Consider the following 11,931-nt stretch of genomic DNA (forward strand, 5'->3'; position numbering starts at 1 on the left):
AACGATTCAAGAACATAACGAAAACCTCGCGATAATATTTCAGAGACTCAGAGAATTAGGACTTAAATTGCAACCGGACAAATGTGAATTCGTAAAACCGGAATTAGAATACTTAGGCCATGTAGTTTCATCCGAAGGAGTCAAACCAAACCCCAAGAAATTAGACGCTGTAAAACACTTTCGATTACCCCGCAATGCCACGGACGTGAAATCATTCTTAGGTTTAGCAGGTTATTATCGCAAATTTATTCGAAACTTTTCCAAAATCGCGAAAAGCCTTACGGACTTAACAAAAAAGGACACACCATTCCATTGGACTGACAAACGCCAGATTAGCTTTGATACTTTAAAAGACAAACTCTGTAATTTCCCAATATTAGCTTATCCAGACTTTAACAAAACCTTTACCTTAACTACCGACGCAAGTAACGAAGGACTAGGAGCAATACTGTCGCAAGACGGTCATCCTTGTTGTTACATTTCAAGAACACTGAATCCACCCGAACGAAAATATACCACGACAGAAAAGGAACTCTTAGCCATCGTATGGGCCGTGAAAAGATTAAGACAATATTTGTTAGGACGACGCTTCATTATTCGAACCGACCACCAAGCTCTTAAGTGGCTACGCAATTGCAAAGACCCTTCTAGCAGACTGATTCGTTGGAGACTTAGACTCGAAGAATATAACTATGAAATCGAATATACAAAGGGTAAAGATAACACAGCTGCAGACGCTTTATCTAGAGTTCACGCAGTAACTCGCGACGAAGTAGTTAACCTCGACCTAGTAATTGATCACACTAATTCATTCAACGCATGGAAAGACAACAACGAGAATCCGAAACTCTTAGAAATTAAACCAAATGACCAAACATTTTACCAATTACCTCGAAACGACTTAGGAGAATACGACGAGACACTTTGGATCAGAAGACTTTACAAAATTCTTAAAGATACAACAAAAATCGGCATAGGAAATAGCGATTTCACTGAATTAGAGAAAACACAGGTTAAATTCATGCTAATATATTTTAACGACACGTACAAGAAAATTACTTATGCACCTAATCCCATCTTAAAACTAGACGAAAACGAAATAATACAAGCAATAAAGGAAAACCATAACGACACCGTAGGACATTTAGGGATACAGAAAACGTATCAACGGATCAAGGATAAATTCAAAATTTCCGGACTTTTAGAAAGAGCAGAAAACTTTGTGAAAACATGCGACACGTGTCGAAAGGAGAAACTAACACGTATCAGACCCAAAGAATCCCCACAAATCTCAGACACGCCACTTAACTCTAACGACGAAATCGCTATGGACATCATAGGACCGATGACGAAAACCAAACGCGGAAACCAATACATACTTTCAATACACGATGAACTTACGAAATATCTGATACTAGTTCCCCTTAAAACGCAACGAACTGAATCCATAATTAACGCGCTCATTGAACACTATATTTACATATTTTCGGCACCAAAAACGATCCTAACAGATCGGGGACAAAATTTTGTTAGTGATTTAATGACGAAATTTGAAGAAGCTTTTAAAATCAAACACATCAAAACAACTTCATTTCACCCACAAAGTAACGGATCCCTCGAAAGAACGCATGCCTCAGTTAAAGATTTAATTCGTACTGCATTACACGACAATGACAAAGAATGGGATGAAGTACTTAATTTCATTTGTTTAGGGTACAACACCGCGAAACATGAAGGAACAGGATTCTCTCCCTTTGAATTGACCTTTGGGCGAAAAGCTAACTTACCTTCCGCAATATCCAAATTTACCACACTTACCTATGATGATATGTACTCACTTTGGCAAAAACAGTTGAATAAATATTGGGAAACAGCTCACAAAACACTTATTCAGAATAAGCAACGATACAAGCGAGACCAAGAAAGACAGATTGTTAAAACTCAGACTGTGTTTAGGAAAGGAGACTTCGTTTTAATTCACAACGACCATAAAAGAGATAAGTTGGACATTGAATGGTTAGGACCCTACAGGATTAACGATGTGAAAACTCCTTATTACATTATTTCTATCGACAATGCTAAGAAAAAGATACATGGTAACCGATTGAAAGCGTACTTTTTTCAGGATAATGCTGACCCTAGCACTAGTAACAGTACCCTTAATTAGTTGCCTTAAATTCACGGGATAGGAATTACGCTTTGTATACAAACCCAACCAATTCACGATCGAAAACTACAACATGATTACGCCTCTGAAATTATTAGCTTCTCGAACACTAACAAATATTGTAAAATTGCTATATTTAAGATTAACGAAATAACTGTTGTACCATCACATGCAGAAAATCAATTCATAGCGATCCCTGAAAAAAAAGCGTAAACATATCCTTTGATCTACATTTAAATAATTCCATTCTACTACGATCTTAGAGGACCAAGATCAATCTAACCAAGGGGGTATGTCACGACCGGCATACTTCAAATCCGACGGACTGACGATAGAGATAAAGATGTGGCGGCACTCGGCGACAATGTATATCGCTGAAGTGCCTAATGAACCATCAACATCCCAACGGTCCTTCCACCGAAGGTTCGAGAAGAAAGAGCACGTGGCAACGATCGCGGACGCCTAGCAAATGCATGGACGGTGGGGATGTTGAGGGATGACAAAAGAAAGTAATCGGATCCGATCGAAAGTAAAATCATAAGAGTCAGTCTTAGAAAGTCACGCCTAGAGTGCGGAAGTAGATTGTAAAGTGTATTGATGTTAGAAAAAAATAAAGTTTTCTTTTTTTATTTTTTACCTCAAATTCCTTTTTTTATTTTGTTATTTTACGTGACAATAGCGTCGCCAGATTATAGAAATTAATGGTAATCATCGTTCGACCGCGAATCCCGCAAATTCCCAGCTACCAGGAAAATGCTTGTTTTTCTTTTCTTTATCAATACCTAAGTAAGTTTGAAAAGTTACATGTACAACAGCAACAATGTAAATATGGATGCTGTTGACATTTAGGAGGGAAAATGTCGATGACTATGAGAGTCCTCTTTCCATCATATGTATAGTTCGGATTAAAAGATATTTGTATCTCAATGTTTATTTGCACTTTTAGAAGTTTCTCTTTGTGTATTTTGTTTGACTTCCGGATTTTCAAAGATAACAGTATCTTAAGGATACAAACTTTAAACGTATATATTTTTCACACCTTGTTCGACCTTCGGGTTGAGTAAAGTACGGATTATGTACAAAGGTATTTAAAGCGTTATAAATCACAGATTTACCCAACGTGGCATAAAACGAAAACTCTACTCACCAATGTCCTTGATACGAAGTCTTGACGAGTTTCACAGTGAAGAGGAACTGTATAGCGCACACGAGGAGACAGCAGAGGTTTAGGGAGAGGGCGAGTGCGCACAGCGCTAACGTCACCTCGTAGACAATCGTATACTCTTCCGGGCTGATCAGGCTACTCGGCGTCACCGTTAACGGTGAGATCTTCAGCAAGAAGATCAACGAGAGTAGCGCCAGTAACAACGACACTAGACACGATAAACCCAAACTGGTCAACGTCTCTTTCGCGCCAACCTCGTGGTCCTTGTGATTCCTTGACAGGGACGACGACCAGGAAGCATTCAAGGGGTACGCCGTGGAACCGGAACCGGTTAACTGTCCCCCGGTAGTCGTACCCTGAAGAGCAGGTGCAGGCGAAGGTGTCGCCTGACTGGGTAATCTGGACAGTCTCGAGATATCAAAGCCTCCATTCGCTTTAGGTCTGTTGTCCTGGTGCAGCGGCGCCGGGGATATCACCCCCAATGTAGTCGACAGATTATTATTATTGTTATTGTTATTCCCACCGGCAACAGGACTGACGCTGTTCACAGAATGCTTCGACGTGGACAACGTGGACAGATTAAGAGCGTGCGAGTGATTCAATCGTTGAGAAAGATTGTTCACGCTCAGCTGAGAATGATTCAAAGGGTGTCTGTGAGTGGAAGATGGCGTGGTGGCAGCCTGATGCACGTTGGCTCTTTGATGGACCACCGAGTCGTAAACGTCGACTCCCCGTCCTTGGCTGCCCCCTGTCGTTCCACGAACGTTGCTGTTTTGGTTGTAATGATGGTGTTGCTGTTGATCCTGTTGGTGACCAGAATGATGGTGGTGGTGGTGGTGGCCGCCGTGCAGCGAGCCCGAGCTCGCCTGGTAGTCATTGTGCTGGTGCCTGGAGCCCGCTGACGACGGTTGCCCCGTCAGGATATGCTTCAGCATTACTCGACGCTGGAATGCCTGAGGAAGACTGCGCTTCTTCCTGCTCCTCTACATGGCGCTACGCGGGGCTCGCTTCTGAGCACGTCTTTCTCGTTGGAGGTTTCTTCTTTCTTTTCTTTCCCAGTAGAATTTTTACACAATTCTTTCTCCCTTTTATCATTAAATTACCTTTAATTCTTAACGACCTTTAATCTTTGTCTCTTCTTTCCTATATATATATTTTTGTTTACTTTTCTCCGTAGCGAATTTTGTCTTTCTGACGCGGGATTAGGTTCCTGGACTTAGGGAGTTGCTACACGCCAGCTCCACCATAGCGACGGCATTCACTAGGCAGCCTACATAGCCACCTTTCAGCTCACGCTTCGGGACACTTTTTTCGCTGAGATTCTCCGCGATGAGGCATGAAAGCAGAGACCACCGTCTGCGGAGGCATGATTATTCTATTGTTCCTTTTAACGAGTAATCGTTTTACTCGAGTCCTCTTACTAAACCGTAAGTACAAAAGATTATTATACTTAGATAGGTACTTGGTCTCAAGAACCAACTTATTTTGGTCTTTCGATTAAGTTCTTAATTAAATGCTCAATTAGATATTCATAAATATATCTTCATAATATTTCCCTCATCTATTTCTTTGACATTCTAGCAACCTCGTTAAGACGTCCGCCACTTCAACTTCTATCTACAAGTGGCAAAAACTGAAGCTGACCTTCTTCATGGAGAAACATGCCAGAAATGGCATCCGCACGTGTGAATAATTATACTCAGTGTCCACGTAGTTCTTTCGATCATCCGATAGAAGTCGTTTCTGTTTTTCAGAGTTCGTTCACGCCTCCAGAATGTAAAAATATCCAAGGAAGTACCATTAGGAAGCAATGAAATTCAGAGCTTCCGTGGTTATTCCTTTTTCTGATTGTTTCTTTTCTTTGCCCAAAATGGATGATTTCTATATCAAATTGTTTATCCGTATTTTTTTTTAATATTCCTTAAGATTTTCAATCAACTCGATTTCGAATTTTTTAGCACCCGATCTTCTGGTTGACGTCGTTAAGAAAGAGGAACGAGTGCACAGGAAGCATGGTCGGCGTGAGCATGATTAGATCCGGTCTGCCCGATGACCTTGCCAGTGATAATAGCGGTTCGTTACGGTGGTTGCAGTCTTGGTTTGCTTCTGTTTCGATTTCCAGCGAACTCGTCAGCCGGCATGGCTTCCGAGATGCTCCCCCTGAAACAAGTCGAAGGAAAATAATTAATGGACTCTCTGTTCGATTGTACGTGGATGACAAGCTGACCGTAAAAAGAAATATACAAATACGATTAGAAAATATAATCCGAACCCCTTTCGGTTTGATCTGAAGGTTTCTTTTTCTAGATGGAACCAAAGATTCTTATCTGGTTTATGGTGAGCTAAGGAACTCTTTGAAAGCAGCATTTATAACTTTCGAAAAAGAGACAGGTACTGAGTATTTCTTGCGCGAACAATTGAATAATTAATTCGTTCTCTAAATATCCTTATTTGTTGTTCCTAAAATACATAATGATTGGAAGCTTCTTACGGGAAGCGCAATCAGCCGCTGATATCATTGAAGTCGAAACGCCATTAAAACCATATTACGATTCGCATGCGACATGCTCCATTCATGAAAACATAAAAACAATAAACAAGTACAAATCAACGAAATAAATCCTCCGAGAACGAGACGTTACAGGAATTATACCATTGTGAGGATACAAAAGACTTGCTCATGAGCTACTTCCTTCAAGTAGTCGAGCGGTGTATTTTCCGGTCGTTAACTTCCATATAATGGGATATTAAAGAGTACGGACACAACGCTGTTATTTTTCAACTGTTCATTATCAAATTACGCAGCGGGAATCGTTGCAACGACAAAACTGTAACGACTCGTACCTGCGTATCTTCCATTTAGCTGCGGTAAACGCTGACTTGTCTGCGTTTTTTTTTCACTTCCTCGTTACGGAAACCAGGAAAAGTGATTCACAATACAGTTTCTAACTGTACTTCTTGCGATTCTTTCTTAGAAACAAGCAATTGCTTCTTTTCAATTTCCTGAACCTATAATAAAACAGTCCATTCCTTGAATAGAAATTAACTTTAAAACTTTAGGCGCATACATTGTTCGTATCGTATGTATGTATTTTGATTTGAAAAGAAACGCGGCAAACGCCTTTGAAAAGGCGTTAGGTTTTCAACGCCTTAACTAACTTAATTCCAGCGAGTTGTAAATCTGCTGCATCTCCAACATCTGAATATCAATCTTTTACAATGACTTGCTCTCCAATTTATTAAAATTACATCTCTCCCGTTGCACCGACCTTCTTTAAAGGTTCCCGCGGCAGGTTGAACCCGCATCACGTATCTTCCCTCTTCCTTCCCCCCCCTGTTCCCTTTCTCTTTCTATCGGACGGGAAGAGCGGGAACGCTTAAAACGCGCGAATCACGCGAGCGCCTCACGATTTGCGAAACATCACGTGAAAATCACCGATCCGATCTCCGTGCGCGCGGTGCATCGTGGGGGTAACGATTAAATCGACAGGATATACTTTATTGGCTATTCCGTTATTACAGGCTGTAGTTGGCGGGGAAATAGTCACTATGGATCGATGAACTCCATTGTAACAACGCACCTTCGAATGGCATCGGAAACGCTTCTGTATTGCGTCCACCGTATAACCTATCATCGTGTGTTTAGGGTAAATCAGTGGATCGGAAGTTACGTTTCTATGTTTCTCGCCTGTCAGTATAACACTGTGCAAGAAATACAGCAAGATCCTAAAATCATTCGAGTACAAGTAGCGTAAAATGGTCGTTTAAATTTCAATAAATTAACTATTCATACGTTAATTGTACGCGGTCAGGATTAAGGGGTACGGCGATGGAGAAGATTTTGTTAGCTAGATGTTGAGTAAATAATCGAAGATGATAATTTTATAAATGTTTCGTATTTATGATGATGGAAAAGATTTAATTTGAGTTACGTTACGTTTGAATAAGATAGATTTTTCCAAGAGTGGAGGATTTGTAGAGATAGTGGACGTAATAGTAGTATGATTTAATACTTGATGTGTCTTTTTTTTCTCTGACATATAGGTCACTGTGGGGAGTAATATTGATCTAGATATAACTATCTTTTCTGAGAAGTACGTATATGCTTATGGGAACTATGTTTGGTTAATCAATAGAGCCATTCTTTTGAGAAATTGAATCTCGAAGAATTTGACGATATTTTGCCTTGTTTCAATAGTACATCATTTTAAAGAAGCGCCTGCGATTATAGTATATAATTGCACATAGGTATATGCAAAATTGCATTTTCAAATAATTAAATCAAAAATATAGGAATGTATCAATGGGAAGAATATTTGTTAAAGATCTTTCCTTTTTAATCAAATTCGTCCAACAACCCCATTCTCGTCAAACATAAAATGAACGGTGCCTTTCTCAAAGAAACAAGAAGAAAATTGCTGTCGTTCTAAAGTTCTTCTCCATTGCTAAACTATCGTTCGTGTTTCTAGTTACACTCCAATTATTCGATTGTAAGAACCAAGCAATCCCTCCATCCAAGGACTAGATATAGTTTCTCGAGTAGTTCTCTTCAATACCGTTATATCGATGAACTCTTTTTGAATAAAGTTCACATTTATAAAGCAAATACAATAAAATATGACAGGACAATTGTAATCGATAAATAACATTTTATTAGGATATTATAAGAAGCTAAGATATCGAGTTCTAGTTGTGAATATCAAGCGCTCGTCGTTAGAGAAGATTACCAATATTTTCTTCCTTAACAATATTAATTACGAAGTTTCGATACCGTTTATGACATTAAGATCTCTTGATAAAGTTGTATCGTTAAAATCTTACTGTTCCTAGGGAAATATATAGTTAATATATATAGTTAAATATATATAGTTAAAACCGGAATATATATAGTTAAAACTTCCAGAGGAGCATCTCGCAGACAAATTATTGATTGTTAGCGTCGATTGACTGTAATCGATATTTGGTGCGTGAAGTTGTATGTTTCGTGAACCTGCGTTGATGCAGGGATTCTGTTGCAAATCATAAACTAAAGAGCCACTGGTCAAGGTGAAAGAGGTTCAATAAATCCAGTGTTAGTGTAATTTGACACTTTATGTGCACCGGGTGTATGCAAACAGAGTATGATGTTCTGAACACCACGGTTGTAAAATTTTATTGAGACCCCAGTATTGTATCCGCACGGTGTGACCCTCTGTTGATGATTGCCCTCTCCACCCGCCGTTTAGTCTCATCTGTCTATCGTGCCTTACCGGCCAGGGGGTTTCCCTAACATCTGAGATATCAGATTTGCAGCTCGGAGAGGACAGATTATTCGGAATATCCCAAAGAAGGGCAAGGTACTGGCCGAGCCCCAAATCACTTACATAGAATTACTTACATAGAATTACTTACATAGAACAATCACTTACATAGAATTTTTTTTTCTTTTCTTTTCTTTTCTTTTCTTTTTTATTTTCTTGTTGAAATTATAATTAATTTTCACGGCGAGAATTTTCAGTTACTTTACTTAGTATTATGCAGTGTTAGCTGATAATAATAAGTTAAGACTTATTATAGATAAATATAATTTACTCACATAGAATAAATTCATTTAATTAATTATGAGATTAATTCACTTACATAATTATGACATACAAGTAAATTTTATAACCACAAATTTTTAAATGTTATACTTTGAATCTGTTCTTACATTTAATTTTAATTTTAATTAAAAAAAAATCCTTACAGCCAGTATCTCTAAAATATTCGATAAAAATTCTGATGAAACATTAATTGAAACATCTAAACGCAACAGAGAATGGATATAATTATACAATTTTCCAATATTTCAACATTCATTCATGTACACCGATTTTTATTATCACATTTGTTTCATATCTGAAGAATATGTATTTGTTGGCATCAAAATATTCTCTGTTTCAATCCTTGGTCATTTTAGATCGAGACTTCAAAATCTTCTTGATTAAAATTCTTAAATTTTTTTAAATGAGAATCATTAATTAGAGGACAAAAAGTTGTTTCAATTATTTGAACATTCTGCTATTCATACAATAACATATTTCATTTTAAATTAAAACGAGAATAAATACTAATGTGTATAAATTTAATAGAACGACACACGTGATTTGTAGTCAACACTGTGACAGTTTGTGCAATTACCTTTTAATCGAGTGGAAACGAGAGCATTTTCAAATTTCTATTAACCAACGGTATTATCAATCAATTTTAACAATGATTGAAGGTTGCAAAATTAAATATAAAATGATTTATTAATAGCATACGTAATGTTAAATTTGCAAACAAGCAGCGTATCTTTTAAGAATAATAAAGACATCAAATTAATGAATAATTTAAGAAATGTATTTTTGTTATATTAATGTATCACAGATTCTAGGTAAAGTATTAATTTAATTTACTTATTACTTAGGAGATTGTATTTGAAATATAATTACAATTTGTAAGGTGTAATCAGCACACCTTTAAGCTAGTAGATATTTGGTAGCAGTTCTCAAGTCTTTGTGCAATATAGCACAATTGAGTTTAACCCAGTTTAATCCCTTTGACCAGCCAGCTTCCAATTTCATTTATGGCATAATCTGCTGACAATTTCATGCCCTTCAGAAGAAACACAATGTCCTATTATCGTTTTGTGATCGTTGAATATGATCACTCTAGCGTTTTAATCTCCTTTCTATGTATGATGCGGGTATACCGTTTTCTGTTGTTTTAGATTCAAGTGACGAAAACTTATGAAATGATATTTTAAGTTTAAACTGATCAATTAATTTAATTAATTGATTTATTGTAGCAACAATGGTAAATTGTTTAAATAGAGAAAGAAATTTACAACGAAAAATGTATGAATGTAATATTTGAAATCTAAAATGATAAATTATTGTGCGAAAATAATAAAACTCGCAATGTCAGCACATGGTCTCATTAGAACGTGTTTAACGAGCGTTTAAAATGAAAACGTTGAGGCTCTCGTGGTGTAAAAAGGCTAAATTCCTCATAAAAATACAAGAAATGCCAGATGAAATATAGGTAAAGTATTTAGAAGAAAACAGATTGAAATGTTTTATGTAAAACGATTAAATTAAGTGGTTGAGTTTGAAAATTTGACTCGGTTTAATAATTCAATGGAAAAAATATTCGCCCTATGAAAAAAAATTCATGTTCCTGTCGATATATCGGCGAGGTGCTCCTCTACTTTCGACTGCTCTGCAATTCAAATGCAATACTCGAATATACATGGCGAAAGCAATGGAAATTGAGTAATTTAAGGGAACCAATTACTCTCGCGTCGACGTAACTTCAAAATGTTTCACGTGTCGGTGTTTGCGAAATGAAGTTCGTCGTTATCCGACTAACACGCTTGCAGATGCGTTCTTTTTGTTGCAAAGTAAATGAACAAATTGTGAACAAATAATGTTTACAATTACATCAAAATTAATGTCCTAATCTTTACCAAGAATTATTAAAAATCCCTGCGTATTGCTTACGTAATGTTGATATTGAGTAGTACCATACATAACCTCAACATTATGATACTTACAAACATCGCTAAACAAGTAGTGCGAACGATGTCGAGTAAGTATTCACTATGTAAAAGTATTTATAGATAAAAAGTATGGGAAATATATAACCGAATGTATTTAACTTTTCCAACATTTTAGCATTTCGCTTGGCGTTGGTACAACTTGAAGTAAATGAAGTAAAACGCAAAAATGTAGAGCGGGCAGTTTCCTACATTTCTAGCGCAAAAGAGCACAATGCTGATATTATAGCTCTTCCTGAATGCTTTAATTCACCATATGTAATACGTAATAATTTGTTTTTTTTTCAATAATTTACTATGTGTGTAACAACTATATAGAAAAAGTAAAAGTAGACAAATTACCTTACCGTTTATACTTCCATAAAGATTGTGAATTGAGTCGAGAATATAGGATTTCCCCTTTTTCATGATTATCGTGATTTTTGTATAAATATATTTTTTAAGATACTAATAATTAGGTACTTATAAATTAGTATTATCAATTATTTTACATTTATAATTCCGCCTCTAGTATAAGTGTTAATTGAAAACTAACTTTATGTTTCAAAAAGTACTAGCAAAGTCGTTGAGTAACAAGCCACTGATGCTAACACAAATAGCATTGTCGTAATTAAATATTTCTAAATATTCATTTTTCATTTTGAACTTGTAGAAACAATTTATTATATATACTATTAGCTAAGTAATTGCATAATTAATTAAGTCGAAATATAAAACTTAGTTATTTTAATAATTTAAAAAATAAAAAACTGACAAACATTTCAATTTAATTTATGGTTGGAACAAAAGACAGTTATTTTTCAGTAATTGAAATATTGCAATGCAGAGTACTTTCGAAAATACGCCGAGAGTATTCCTGATGGTGAAACGAGCGTTGCTTCATCGAACGCAGCTAAAGAAAACAACATCTATGTAGTTGGTGGTACGATGCCTGAAATAGAGGGCGATAAATTGTACAATACCTGTACTATATGGGGTCCCGATGGAACTTTGATAGCAAAACACCGAAAGGTAAGTAATATATTCCTTTATGGCTTTGAA

At 36.7% G+C, this 11,931-nt stretch overlaps 2 protein-coding genes across 2 annotated transcripts; one reads left to right on the top strand and one right to left on the bottom strand.

The window, feature by feature from the left end:
• Positions 1-2,907: 2,907 nt before the first annotated feature.
• On the bottom strand, positions 2,908-4,422 carry LOC117240519 (nuclear transcription factor Y subunit gamma-like). The gene has a single exon (XM_033506533.1). The coding sequence runs from the start codon at positions 4,265-4,267 to the stop codon at positions 3,311-3,313; it is 957 nt and encodes a 318-aa protein (XP_033362424.1). The 5' UTR covers positions 4,268-4,422; the 3' UTR covers positions 2,908-3,310.
• A 6,380-nt stretch (positions 4,423-10,802) lies between these two features.
• Positions 10,803-11,148, top strand: LOC117240518 (omega-amidase NIT2-like; the record flags this gene model as incomplete). Its single annotated transcript, XM_033506532.1, has 2 exons — positions 10,803-10,922; positions 11,009-11,148. Coding segments are annotated over exons 1-2 (225 nt in total), but the record flags the coding sequence as incomplete, so codon positions are not given.
• Positions 11,149-11,931: the final 783 nt, after the last annotated feature.

This window comes from Bombus vosnesenskii, unplaced genomic scaffold (genome assembly GCF_011952255.1).
Source record: "Bombus vosnesenskii isolate JDL3184/JDL3185 unplaced genomic scaffold, Bvos_JDL3184-5_v1.1 scf7180000014739, whole genome shotgun sequence".
In the NCBI taxonomy this organism is placed as follows: Eukaryota; Metazoa; Arthropoda; class Insecta; order Hymenoptera; family Apidae; genus Bombus; species Bombus vosnesenskii.

Excerpts from the sequence above, each read along its gene's own strand:
- LOC117240519 (XM_033506533.1), bottom strand. The coding sequence starts at position 4,267 with ATGCTGAAGCATATCCTGACGGGGCAACCGTCGTCAGCGGGCTCCAGG.